Source organism: Chlorocebus sabaeus, chromosome 11 (genome assembly GCF_047675955.1).
Source record: "Chlorocebus sabaeus isolate Y175 chromosome 11, mChlSab1.0.hap1, whole genome shotgun sequence".
NCBI lineage: Eukaryota > Metazoa > Chordata > Mammalia > Primates > Cercopithecidae > Chlorocebus > Chlorocebus sabaeus.
Window position 1 is genome coordinate 108,654,727 of NC_132914.1, and position 15,029 is coordinate 108,669,755.

At 37.0% G+C, this 15,029-nt stretch overlaps 1 protein-coding gene across 12 annotated transcripts in view; it reads right to left on the bottom strand.

The window, feature by feature from the left end:
• Positions 1-15,029, bottom strand: part of ATXN2 (ataxin 2) — a 155,187-nt gene that overhangs the window by 56,904 nt on the left and 83,254 nt on the right. For 10 of the 12 annotated variants that reach the window (XM_037996521.2, XM_008004729.3, XM_008004734.3 and 7 more), the window contains 7 exons: positions 14,297-14,494; positions 12,678-12,856; positions 10,613-10,822; positions 7,787-7,969; positions 4,866-5,063; positions 4,368-4,475; positions 4,027-4,097 (listed from right to left, as the gene is read on the bottom strand). In XM_037996521.2, the coding sequence (XP_037852449.2) occupies positions 4,027-4,097; positions 4,368-4,475; positions 4,866-5,063; positions 7,787-7,969; positions 10,613-10,822; positions 12,678-12,856; positions 14,297-14,494 (1,147 nt within the window). The remainder of the gene's footprint in view (positions 1-4,026; positions 4,098-4,367; positions 4,476-4,865; positions 5,064-7,786; positions 7,970-10,612; positions 10,823-12,677; positions 12,857-14,296; positions 14,495-15,029) is intronic. The other 2 variants (XM_037996519.2, XM_008004736.3) reach the window with 2 other exon arrangements.

The window sequence follows — 15,029 nt, forward strand, 5'->3', positions numbered from 1 at the left end:
TCTTGGTATGCCCCTACGGATCAAGGAGTTATTAGTAAGAGGCTAAATAATACATTTGGTTATTCAGGCTCCTAAAAGTAGTAAGACTAAAACTCCTAAAGAGATAGACTTTTTATGTTGCTCCTTCTTGGAATTTAAGTCAAGCATTAATGAAGGTTTACAGACAGTTGTGATGATAGCTAAAATGTTTTCCGCTAACTGAAAAAGTACAGCCTTTTAAAATACAGTAACTCTAATCAAGACAGTATGGTACTGTTATAAGGATAAGACATAGAGATTCAGTGGAGGACAATTCAGAGTCCGGTAATAAACTTTCACATTTGTAGTCAACAGACTTCCAACAAGCACGTGAAGATAATTCAATGAAGGAAAGAACAGTCTTCTTTTTTTTGAGATGGAGTCTCACTCTGTTGCCCAGGCTGGAGTGCATGATCTCAGCTCACTGCAACCTCTACCTCCCAGGTTCAAGTGAATCTCCTGCCTCAGCCACTAGAGTAGTGGGACTACAGGTATGTGCCACTATGCCCAGGTAATTTTTGTATTTTTAGTAGAGATGGGGTTTCACCATGTTGGTCAGACTGGTTTAGAACTCCTGACCTCATGTGATCTGCCTGTTTGGGACTTCCAAAGTGCTGGGATTACAGGCATTGAGAGCCACTGTGCCTGGCCAAGAATAGTCTTTTTAACAGATGGTGCTGGGACAACTAATATCTATATGCAGAAGAATGAATCTGGACTCTATAGAGTAAAAATGGTTATAAATGTATGGTTATGTGTTAATTAGAAATAAAAAATTAATATTAAAAGAATGAATTTGAACCCCACCTTATACTATATTAAATAACTGCTCAAAATGGGCTGAGCACCAAGTCACTCTCCAATGAACTTTTCTTTTTCAAATTTTTTAGTAACAATTTATTTCACTTAAAAAAAAAAATCAAACGTTATTCTAATAATATTGTTATAGAAAAGGGGTCTTGATCCAGACCCCAAGAGAGGGCTCTTGGATCTTGCACAAGAAAGAATTCAGGGCGAGTCTGCAGTGCAAAGTGAAAGCAATTTTTCACTTTGGGAGGCTGAGGTGGGCGGGTTACTTGCGTCCAAGTGTTTGAGACCAGCCTGGGCAACGTGGTGGAATTCTGTCTCTGCAATAAAAATACAAAAGTTATTAATAGCAATGTGTGGCGGTGCACACCTGTAGTACCAGCTACTCACTTAAGCCCAGGAGGCTGAGGCTGCTGTGAGCCAAGACTGCACCACTGCCCTCCAGCCTAAGCAAAAGAGACTCTGTGTCAAAAGAAAAAAAAAGTTGTTCAAAATGGATCACACCTCTAAATGTAATTCTTAAAAAGACCCAGAAGAGTAATAAACCTTAATGATTGACTAGACAGTGTTTTCTTAGATATGACACCAAAAGCGTAAGTAACAACAAAATCAGATAAATTGGACTTCATCAAAATTAAAAATTTTTGTGCTTCAAGGGATGAAAAAGTAAAAAGACAACCAACAGAATAGGAGAAAACATTTGCAAACCATGTATCTAACAGGGACTTGTACACAGAATATATAAAGAACTCCTACAACCTAATAATAAAAAGACAACTCAATTTTTAAAATGGGCTAAAGATTTGAACAGACAGCAATCCAAAGAAGATATATAAATGGCCAATAAACACAAAAGATGTTCAACATCATTAGCCATGAAAGAACTGCACATTAAAGCCACAATGAGGTAACACTTCACACCCACAAGGATCACTATAATCAAAAAAGACATGACAATAAGTGTTAGCAAGGATGTGGAGAAACAGAAACCCTCATACCCTGCTGGTGGGAATGTAAAATAGTGCAGATGTCTCGGCAAATAGGTTGGTAGTTCCTCAAAAGGTTAAACACAGTTGCCATATGACCCAGCAATTCAACTCCTAGGTAGGTACACAAAAGAAATGAAAACATAGGACGAGAAAAAAACCACACACTCATGTTCGTGGCAGCGTTATTCAGAATAGTCAAATAGTGAGACCACCACAAATAGCTACAAACTGATGAATGGATGAACAAAATGTGGTATTATCCATATCATGGAATGTTAGTAAAAAAAAGAAATGAAATACTAAAACATGCTCCTACATGGATGAACCTTTATAACACTACCCTAAGTGAAAGAAGCCAGTCGTAAAAACCATATATTTTATTATTTCATTTGTATGAAATGGAAATTTGTCCCAAATAAGCCCATCCATAGAGACAGAAAGTAGATTAATGGTTACTCAGGGATGGGAGTAAGGGAAAGAGAAGGGCTGGAGGCCAGTGTGGAACAACTGCTAAACTGGGCATGGGGTTTCTTTTGGCGGTGAAGAGTATGTTTTAAAATCAACTGAGGAGATGGTTGTACAATATAATTATGAATATATTAAAAACCACTGATTTATATACTTTAAATGGTTGATTTATATATGTAAATTATATCTCAATAAAGCTGTTACAAAAACATGCTAATTCACATGCTTCAAAGTAAAAATGTTTTTTCTTCATGAGATATTAAATTCAATCCAAGTGTAGTATAAGAGGGGGCTGAATGATGTTAAAAAAAATAATGCTGAGGAAAAAACTCAAATGGGGAAGAATACCTACAGCAAGACATCATTTATAGCAAATTTAAGATTATGCAAAAATATCATCTATTGCTCACAGATATATTCATATGCAGTGTAAATATAAACAACTGCACAGAAAAGAAACCCCTCCTTTTGGAAGGGAAGAGAGGGAAGCAGTTGAGGAGCGGCAAATACATAACAGGAGTTTATCTGTGTTAGAATGCTTAACTTACTAAGCTGGGTAGTGGGCACATGATCATATTCAACATTCTTTGTATCATGTGTATGTGTTAACTATTGTTTAACAAATTGAAACACCTTTTTTTTTTTTTTTGAGACGAAGTCTTGCTGTCGCCCAGGATGGAGTGGAGTGGCATGATCTCGGCTCATCGCAACCTCTGTCTCCTGGGTTCAAGTGATTCTCCTGCCTCAGCCTCCTGAGTAGCTGGGATTACAGGCGCCCGACACCATGCCAAGCTAATTTTTCTATTTTTGGTCGAGACAGGGTTTCACCACGTTGGCCAGGCTGGTCTCGAACTCCTGACCTTAGGTGATCTGGCCTACCTCGGCCTCCCAAAGTGCTGGGATTACAGGCGTGAGCCACCATGCCCAGCCAACAAATTAAAATTTAAGTCAACAACTGTTAATAGCATTAAAGCTGAATACATACATGTGCTAAAGTATGAAATAATAAGTAGTATTTTGAATGTTACCAATAAATCAAGAATGAAGTTATTATTAACATTTAGAAAGCTAAAACACAGACTGAGGAAAGGCTGCCTATGCCTTTGATTCACTCATCCTTTAATTCAGCTTCTTTCTTTAAAAGGCTGGTATTTAGATTTACCTCTCTAAGAAGTTAACTTTCCAGAAGATTTCTTGGTTGGTCTCAAAATCTACCTTGATATCTATAGTGTATTATAGTATATAATGTGCAAAAGAATGAAATGACAATCAAGGAGAGATGGCAAGCAAAGCCTGTCCTAAGATAGAGAAATAATGTTACAGAAAGATTTTGACATAATATATTTGTGTACAAAGTACAAATCTCCAACTACCTCAGAACACCAGAGTCCAGTACATCTTCCAATTGCCACACTAGATTATTAATGACTTGGCCTTGCTCTACTAATATCTAGCTTCATTAACCAAGTAATCAAATGACCATCAAATACTAAGCTGTGCTATGGTGGTTTCAAATGTCAGGGCTATACTCTCATTTGATCCCTACAAATTGGTTACCAAATCTCATGATTTTAGTTATCCCACTTAAAGGATAGGCAAAGACCACTTTAAGAATGTTCTGCTTTCTACATATATGGTTTGATGTTTCTGATTGTATACATAATGCATTTCTATATATAGATGATAAATCTTTAGTAATGTTTATTTTTTAAAACTCAAATTAATCAGTCAGTACAACACTTACCCTAAAATCATTCTTAAATTTCTTTAAATCATCAATCTGTTTTCTATGTTCAGAAACAATTGGTGATATACCTGTAAAATTAAGAACTGTTAGACACAGGTTTATTTTTAAACTTTAACATTGCATTCCTTTTAGTATGAGATGATAGAAATTAGAATAAGATATAAGATCAAAAAATAATTTCAAATATTAAATTTGGAGTTTTGAATTTGTCAAGCAATACATTTATCTATCACAATAGTAAGAAAAAATGTTGAACGAAAATATTCTGTATGGGCATGAAATTAGACATACTCCTTCCTATTTCTACAGTTAAGCCTAATGACTCTTTAAACTCTAACCTTTGTTTTCAGCTTTTGAGAAGCTAGGTGATGTTTCATTGGGCTTAATATTTTCTTTATTCCCTGCAGGAGAGTTCTGCCTTTGATCTTGAAGCCTGGAATCTTTAGCTAGAAAACAATTTTAAAAAAAAAAAAATTCAGAGTTAGAAGTTAGAAAAGTAAAACAAGAAAACACTGAACAATAATTTTGATTTTCTATGTTTTTGGAAAAGAATGCTTTCATTTTAAACAGAGGCTTTTTTCCTTTGCAGATGTCATATGAAACACCAATAATTTTATTTACGTAGGTATTTGACACCCAGGAATGTTAACCTTTCTAACACAGACATTATATTAAATTAGTAGTATTAAACAACATCAAAATTTACATAAACTTTTAAATGTGCATTAAAAATACTTGTCTATGAATAAAAATAAGCTAGAATTTTTTCATATGTTACCCTCTAACATTCAATTTCACAGCTGAGATTACGGATCTAGAAGCCTTTTGTTACATACCCTCACTAGAAGGGGTAACAGCTCTGTTCGATGCAGGACTAGCAGGCGTAGGAGATGCAGCTGGAATAGGCATGGCAACAGCTTCAGTTGGAATAATACCAGCTTGGGGAGAAGCAAGAACTGGCCCACTGGGGGTATTTCCAATACTGTTCTGTCTAGGAGACCTGGGTCTATGAGTTTTAGGGGATAATCTTGGAACTAGAAGAAAGGGAAAATTTATTTATTACATTCTCAGTTCAAATGTTACTTCCTCAAAGAGGCTTCTCTTAAGACCTAGGTAAAACAGTCCTCTCTAACCCTTTCCCTTTATCCCATTACTGTTTTCTTTTCCAAAATGTTAGGAATTTGCTGGCAATCAAAACCACAAGTATCTGAAGAAAAACAACAATTACTAATACGTATGATTTTCTCTCCTAACTAAATGTATCAAGTGCTTCCCCTGCCTCAGCCTCTGGCGTAGCTGGGATTACAGGTACTCGCCACCACATCCAGCTATTTGTATTTTTAGTAAAGATGGAATTTCATCATGCTGGCCAGGCTGGTCTCAAACTCCTGACCTCAGGTGATCTGCTTACCTTGGCCTCTCAGAGTGCTGGGATTACAGGCATGAGCCACCACGCCTAGCTCTATACATTCTTTATAGCAACATCAAGGTTCACTGTGCAGTAATCAAGGAAACTTGAGACCCAAGTTAGTCAAAAGGGGAAGATAATAAAAACAGGGTTTGTATCTCATACGACTTCCAAGTATGTATCTTGGAATAGGTTTCATATACCATTATAAACCTATCTGCAGAGATCAGATTCAAAGCTTTAGAGAAAATGGTTTGATTACTTCATTTTAGTGTTTTTTTTTTTGTAAGTCACAAGCGTCACGGAAGAAAACTATTATTCAACAACTGCCATTTTTCCGATTAGTAAAAACAGCAAATCTATAATGCTATTCTGAGTGTATCTCCAAAACTATGCTTATACTCTCTCACTTCTAATCATGTTATTCTCAAAATTCATTTCCAGACCATCTAAGTAATGTCAAAAGATTAATGGAATAGTGAAGCAGATTTTTTTTTTTTTTGAAATGGAGTCTCACTCTGTAGCCCAGACTGGAGTGCAGTGGCACAATCTCCACTCACCGCAACCTCCCCCTCCTGGGTCCTGGTTCGAGCAATTCTCCTGCCTCAGTCTCCCAAGTAGCTGGGATTACAAGAACATACCACAATGCCCAGCTAATTTTTGTATTTTTAGTAGAGACGGCATTTCACCATGTTGGCCAGGCTGGTTTTGAACTCCCGACCTTGTGATTCGCCCACCTCAGTCTCCCAAAGTGCTGGTATTACAGGCATGAACCACTGCGCCTGGCTGGCTGAAGATTTTTAAAATTTTTGTTTTCTTGGTAGTCTTAAGATAACTGAAGACCAAAGAAGAAAATAAAGAGTACAAACGAATTTATGGTACAATTACATGAATGTACATCACATGAAGCTGAGCAGAAATGTATATCAACTAAACAGATTTAACAGTTGGGTTTTGTTTTGTTTTTGTTTTCCTTAAGCTTGAAGATCTTGCTTCTTTTTTCTTTTTTTTTGAGATGGAGTTTCCCTCTTGTCACCCAGACTGGAGTGCAATGGTGCGATGCTGGCTCACTGCAACCTCCACCTCCTGGGTTCAAACGATTCTCCTGCCTCAGCTTCCCGAGTAGCCACCACACTTGGCTAATTTTGTATTTTTAGTAGAGATGGGGTTTCACCATGTTGGTCAGGCCGGTCTCGAACTCCTGACCTCAAGTGATCCACCCACCTCAGCCTCCCAAAGCGCTGGGATTACAGGCATGAACCACCACACCTGGCCGATCTTGTTTCTTTTAAAGGTTCTACGGACTGATTAAATAGACTAAGTTTTTTTTTGTTTTTTTGTTTTTTTTTAAGCTCTTGCTCACCACAGTTATGGGAACAAAGCACTAAGGATTGATTGGCAAAGTAGCAAAAGCAGTCAGCCTTATTGTAAAATCATGTCAACGTCTAATTTTTATATATATATATTTTTTTTGAGATGGAGTCTTACTCTGTCGTCTAGGCTGGAGTGCAGTGGTGCGATCTCGGCTCACTGCAAGCTCCGCTTTCCAAGTTCACGCCATTCTCCTGCCTCAGCCTCCAGAGTGGCTGGGACTACAGGCACCTGCCACCACGCCTGGCTAATTTTTTTTGTACTTTTAGTAGAGACAGGGTTTCACCGTGTTAGCCAGGATGGTCTCCATCTCCTGACCTTGTGATCCGCCCGCCTCAGCCTCCCAAAGTGCTGGGATTACAGGCGTGAGCCACCGCGCCCAGCCTAATTTTTATACTTTTATAGCTGGTGTCAGCATATTCCTTATGCTAATCACAGATAAAACTTGGACGCTTCATTTGTATTTCATATTCCTTATAATGGAAATATAGTTGGGAATTAGTGCCCTATACAGATGCTATAGAAACACACTACAATGTAAGCCAAAAATAAATGTTTACAGAATGTAATGATAAACAAAGCAGCTAAAAAGGAAATATGATCCCTACAAACAGTGTTACATACTGTGTTTGCCTCGTATTTGAGAGGTACTTCACAAAACTTTATAGTTTTATAATATATCCGTATTTATGAACCTTACAGGAATCTCTTCACAACCCCATAATGTAGACTAGGCAAAAATTAACACTTTACTCACTGAGAAATCTCAACTTCAGAATGAGTGTTTGACTTGCTTTAATACATGGTGAACAAGTAGTAGAGCCCAGAATAAAAATATGGGCTTCCCAATTACTGGTGATTCTACTATTTTTAATATATATATACTTACACTTCCTCAAACAGAGTTGTAGCTCAGCCCTCTTTACATCTAGTGTAATGACAAAATGAGTACCGTCATTATGCCCAAGTGTTACCTACCCCCACTGACCACTGATGACCACGTTCCCCCCGAGGGACTGGTCCTTGCTACTGGAGGAGTAGCTGCTTCACTGGGTGGGTTGTGGGATACAAACTCTAGGCCACTGGATATGGAACCCCTCCCAGCAGAAACTCTGTGATTTCGAGGATGTCGCTGGGCCTTTGGGGACATCCTTGGAGGCCCTAAAGAAGAAACAGTGAACATCACATAAATGCCATGATGTTCATCAGTACTACTTTTCTGCTAAATACACCCATCCCCACACACATGCACACACACACACACTCACTCACTCTACAGTTTTTCCTTGGTTAAAAATAGGAAAAAAAAAAACAACAACAACAACAACACTGTACATATTTTTTGGCCATACTAATTCTTTCAGAATTATTTTGTGGAATGCCATAAAGTTTCGTAAATAAATTTTATTATTTCCCTTTATTTTTAAAGAAAGGGAGGGATGAAGTTGGTGGTAAGAAATCAACAATAAGATGTCAACTCTTAAAATAACTGTAGCAATCTGTTTCAACTATGTCTTATCTGTAAAGAAATAGGTTACTAGAAATTATGACATGATAAAATATTTTTAACTTTCCATATATTTTACCTTTCCACACCCCGAATTTTCTACATTACTTCTAAAATTAGGAAAAAAAAATTTAAAGAGAAGACTATTAATCCCTATACACTCGATACTACTAAAATATATGTAATACCCTTCTTAAATTTCTCTAAAATTTTAGGTTATTTATCTCTTCTATCATGATCATCAATTTTAAAACTCGGCTTAAAACAGTAAGCAGTAACAGTAACCTGTAAGCAGTTTCTTAGGCTTTAGCAGGCTGTGAGATGAAAATTCTATTAAGGAGATGACTTGTATTAGTCTATTAACAGATGACCAATATAACTGACATTTGGGGAAGAAATCAGCACTACATGAATTGTCAAAATTCTGCATTATTGATTCTGCCATGCCACTAGTGACTACTCTTTCTAAATCAGCCTACTGTGCATTAGACCAATCTATTAGCTAAGAAGAGTGGACAGAATGGCCCTCATCAGATAAGTCTACTGGTGTTAACACCAAGCGAAAACTTTCCTAATGTCAAAGCCAAATCTCCTCACTCTCTCACCCTGCTGCCAAACTCTTTAGAACTTCAAATTAATGTGTGTTCCCAAAAGAATTATTTTTTTTTATTATTATTTTTTAAGACAGAGTCTCTCTCTGTCACCCAGACTGGAGTGCAATGGTGCGATCTCAACTCACTGCAACCTCTGCCTCCCAGGTTCAAGTGATTCTCCTGCCTCAGCCTCCCAAGTAGCTGGGTATTTTTAGTAAAGACGAGGTTTCACCACGTTGGCCAGGCGGGTCTCAAACTCCTGACCTCAAGTGATCTGCCTGCCTCAGCCTCCCAAAGTGCTGAGATTACAGGCGTGAGCTACCATGCCTGGCTCCCAACAGGAATTTAAACAAGAACATGATCTTTAGAAGAATGCTAATGTTATGCACTATAATTTTCAAATGGAAATATTCATCTCTGAATGACACAGAAGGTATATTTCTATGTGAATAGTTATAGTCTATCAGCAGTCCTTATATCTTAATGTAATAAAGATATTCACAGTCATTAATGATCATGTCTTATTTAGTATATTCTCATTAAATAAACATCACTTATTCAAATAATGGACCTCAAGAAAAATATCAACAGAACTTTGCATTCAGTGACCACTATTAAGGCCCTTTTGAGCAAAGAAGTCACCTTGAAAATCAGTGGAACTTGCTCTTCAAGGTTAGATGCTTCAAGGTCACATGACCTGCCTGCTTAGATGGTAACAATTTATTTAAAAGTAGCCAATATAGTTTTCTCCAAGGAAGCAGGAGAAACACATTTTGTGCAGAAAACTTTATTAGTCCCAACATGATCAATATTAACTAACTTTAATGAACAAATCAGATTAAAATTTTAACATAAATATTCAGAACTAATATCAAAAGGACATTATGATTCAGAAAACAGGTTTTTAATATATATATGGGTGGCACTAAAATTAGAATGTTACCTTTCTACAACATATCCATGTATTCGATATGTGGCAATGATGGATTAAGCACCAAATACTGAATAAGAATTACAAGATTTTATTCTTATTTTTGATGAGAAAAAAATAGCTAAATATTCAAATTCATGTCATTTTTATTAATAATTTTATCTCAGATCAAGGACTTCCCCCAGATTAAAGCAGCCTTTCACTATGTAAGATTGCAAAGCTAACTTTAAAAAAATTACTCAGTTAAATTTAGAATTCTTCTGGCATTCTAAAAATCAAACTACTTTAATCGAAGGGCAGACACGCAAAGGCAGCTATATGGGCTGTCACTCTCAAAAATGACCCAGAAATACCATTCCTGCTTATGGCCAATAGGAAGGTTCACTAGGACCTTGACCAAAGAGCCGTAAAATGAACCAAAGTTCAAGACTGGTTGAAGAAAGTTCATTTGTTTAACTCCTGTATACAGTGCAAATAAGGAGGGGGAAGGCTGTGGGGCAGAGCTTTCTGGGGCTGTAAAGAAGCATAATTATCAGGCAGAGATAAACCCCCTTTTTAAACAACAATTCAGGAGAGTTTATAGCTTCACACAACATTTATCAAATTTCTCTCTAATGAACAAAAGGTTAATAGAAATAGTTTTAATAAACTAAAGTTAAAACACAGAAATTGTAGGTTATTAAATAATGAAGAGGAAACTATTTTGTAATTATAAACTCACATAGGAGTTAAACAAAGACAAACAAAAACATGAACAAATTGTGGTATTGTACCTTCTGAAGACATGCGTTTAGGCATAGTAGAGACAGGAGCTGGAGAACCATGAGCAGAGGGGTGAGACGGGGGTCTGGATGGCCGCGAGGGGGGCCTGGAGGGCGGCCGTGTAGGGGTGGCTGCCCGAGGTGGAAGAGAGTTGGGACCTGACTGGTAGCGAGAAGGTGGGCGAGAGGAAGGAGATGGGCAAGGCGATGGCCAGGGAACACCTGACAGAACAAATGATATGAAGGAAAGTATAAAAACTAAAGAAAAAAATGAGGGAAAAAAGTAAACAGAAAAAAAAGTAAAATGACAAAAATGATTTCTTGTACATTTTAACCCTTTGAGGACAGTCATTTGATTTGTGATAAGTTTTAGCATAACTTAACAGACATAAATTCACATTTTACTTTAACCTCCTTAAGATTAAGTCTGTTTAAATGAATACACGTTCCCAAAGGGTTAATTAGGATCTACACACACTATTAAAGAAGACAGTTAAGACTTTGCCTATTAATCCTGCTTCTATAACTGTTTCTCAGTAATCAGTTGTTTAAAGGAATAACATACACTAGATAATTTCACATAATAAATCACAATAATTCCTACTCAGGAATAAGATTATTTACTGTATTAGTTTTAACTCTGAGGCATAATGAAAATAAGCAGTAGCTATTATATCCAATTAGAAATGCTGGTTCCTTACAATTATCTATGATTTTCATCAGGTTTACACTTGAACCTAAAATTCAGTTTGAAATCTCATTAAGCAAGTCCCATTTAAGTAGAAATAAAACATTACTCTTCTAGAGTCACGGGAGTATCAAATGATAATATTCATTGCTCTTTCAAAAAAAAAAGTCTTGACCTCATTAAACTAGAAAAAGGGAGACTTTCTAAATAATTTACACAGTTATCTAAGCGACTGCTTAATAAATACTGCAACTAAAAAGCAGTCATCACCAAATAAATTTATATTGATGGATATGCCTAGGTAAAGATACACATGGTATTTAACATTACATATCACTTACCTTAATCTTATCAAACAGTCCAGGTCTCCTCTCCATAGGGTTCCACACACTTGAGTATCATACATTTTTCAGCCCCCTTCAGGTTTTTTAGCTTTAAAATTCTGTTTATAAACAACTAAAATCTTTCCTCAGTGAGCAAAGAAATTTCACCCTCAATATTAAGTACTGAAAATACTCAAGAGTGTCCATTTGGAGAGGAATTCTGGAGAAAAGACTCAACGAAAACAAATGAAATTGGAAACTGAGTGTTCTCTATTTTCATCTTTCTAACTTTCCAAATTTAAATAGCTAAAATTGAATGACCACTCTTTTCCCAAAGTTAGTAACATACTATTGCTATTACTATTCCCATACTATCCACAGAACTGTTGTTCAGTATCCCTGATTTATGGAAAAGATCCACAACCTACAAGATATATTCAACCTAGATTTAGAGGTAGAGTAAAAAATGTCTTCCTACTAATGATTCAGGTTTCTTTTACTTAGGTTGCTAAACTGTAACATCCACCCTTAGACTAAGGGTTGTTTTTGTTGTTTTTTAAGCTCATTTCTTTAATTACTTTCTTCACATGAGTCTTGATCATGTCTTATATTATAAAAGCTACCTCAGATCCTTTCTTGAAGTAAGCATAATATAGAAACAAATAATGAGAATTAATCTATATTAACCACAGTGTTGCACATAGGTTAGAATTTTCCATATAAACTATGTCTAAATAATTTTATCATCCAGTGTTTTTAAAATTGAGAACCTACTCAAAGTTTCCAATTTCTTTATATGTGGAGTGTTTTTGGCCAAGTGATTGTCTTGGGTTAAATGTAGCACTTTATCATGAATATTTCATCATGCTAAATAATGTATATGCCAATGACGTACACAATGTTTTACTAATTTGATATCCACAAAAGCCAATTTTAAGTAATGCTGAAGTGAAAAACTACTCCCCAAATCATTAAAGTGCACATTCTTATCAGTTATGCAAACTATTTTAAGTATTTAGAAAACTATTTGATCAATGATATCAACAAGTCTGGTCAAAATACTTGCCTCCATTAACTACTCTTTGGTCTGAACCAGAATTCGGGTTGAAATCTGAAGTGTGAGAAGTGGATCTTGATGGCATGGAGCCCGATCCAGGCTGGCCCATACGCGGTGAATTCTGTCTCCCACTTCCCCAGGATATGACTTCTCTATTTCTTTGTCCAGGAGGAATATATTTATTTTCCCTGAAAATGAGAGATTCTCTAAATCATTTTATTCCAAAAGGTACCAAGTCAATGAAACATATCTAAAAGTCATCTTGACAGAAGGGAATGCTTGTTACAAAAAGGTTCTACACTAAACCAAACTGCCTCACTCCCAGATGCTCTGTTCTTCCATCTTATCCTGAGTTCTAACCTTTGGCCTGTCCCTTCGCTTAGATTCTGCTCCTAAGCACGAAGTTTAACAGATGTGTGCTCATTCTCATCCGACTTGACCTCTCTGTGGCTGATTCTATCAATCTTGGTCTATCTTCAACATTTTTTGTCCTTCACTTTCTCAATTTTATTTTCTCTGAGATATCTTCTTTCACTGGCTGTTCTTTGGTTTTCCATGGCTCCAATATCGGCAATGCTGATGAAACCTCAAACTGAACCACCAGTCTCACAATGTCAACATCTGTCAGTGGACATGTCAATTCAAATCACCAGACTCTAAGCTGACTGCCTTGAAGAGAGGATGCATCTCTTAGTTTATCAGATAGGTAGCAGGTATTTCTCAACACATGTTTATGAATAAATGAAAGACCCACAAGTCCCACAAATGCAATTAGCTGCACAAATGGAGTCATAGTTTTTCCCCTCAAACTTGCTCCATGGTTCCTCTCTCTCTCACCAGTATATCCATTAAGTCACTTAGTTATCAAATAAACCTCATGTTCATCCCTGAACTAGGTGGTTAACAAATTCTCACAGTTGAACTATTTCAATGCACTAACTGTTCTCTGTATCTCAGCCAGTCCTCAATGCCCCAGGGTTTATTCACCTCATCTCCTTCCAACAGGGTGCTCTTTAGCATGACATGCCAAGTCCTTCAATGACCTCAGTGCCTACTATCAACTGCCACTGCTGCACCCAACACAGATCCTGTGTTCCAGACACACGCAACAACCAGCCCTTTCCTGAGCTGGCCAAATTTTCTCATACAGCCATGCTTGTACATGGCTTTTCATCAGGTGAGAAATTCTTCTCCCAACTCCTCTCTGAATGTCAAAAACCCTATTATCTTACCACAAAATGTCACCTCCTCGGTGAGGTTTTCTCTGACTCTATAGGTTATGCTAGCTCCTCCTCATTCTGTATGTTCCTAGTACTTTGAACTTGCCTTTAACCAAGCAAATCATATTGTACTGCTGTGATTGTTACACGTATCCTCTACCATACCACTATTTTAACAAGCTCTTCAAGACCTTGGATTGCTCACTGTGATATACCACAGAGCTTACTCTCAAAAGCATATTTTCCAAGATTACCATAACCTTCTCTCTAACAGATCTTAAACCAATTCTACTTGAATTCTCTACCTAAGCTATATTAAAGGAAGAGGAAATATAGTAACAATACACCGTCTCACACAGACCTTGAGTTGTGTATCCAAAATACTGCATCATGATTTCCTTTAAATACCTAGTGTTTATGCTGTGCCCCTCACGTTCACTGGAATTTCTCTGAACTGCTGTGTATTTTTCTTCCTCACTCCTATCATCATTTTCCAGGGCCACTCGAGCTTTGTACTGGGCACTTGACTCAATTTCTTCTGCTAACTGGTTTGCCCTTGCTTCCCGTTTTAAAAATTCTTCTGAGTTATCTCTTTCTAAGGGCACCCTGAAACATGAGGAAAAGAAAAGCAAAATGAGTACTTTAAAGCCACAGTTTATATATCTGTCATAATCAACTACTAAGGAAGTTTAGAGTTTAGAATACTGGTTAAAAAAAAAAAAAAAAAACACAAACTAAAAGTTATAGTGATCTGTTTATTTATAAATCAAAATTCTAACTTTTTTTCTGTAACTTTTTCTCCAGAGGAACATATTTTAAAAACTAGTTCAACTGTTCATCATAATCTCTGCCCTTGCAAATTTTGTGTTTTTTAACAACTTAAAAGACAAAACCAGCCAGGCACAGTGGCTCACACCTGCAATCCCAGCACTTTGGGAGGCCAAGGTGGGTGGATCACGAGGTCAAGAGATCGAGACCATCCTGGCTAACATGGTGAAACCCCGTCTCTACTAAAAATACAGAAATTGGCTGGGCATGGTGGTGCACGCCTGTAGTCCCATCTACTCGGGAGGCTGAGGCAGGAGAATCGCTTGAACTCGGGATGCAGAGGTTGCAGTGAGCTGAGATTGTGCCACTGCAC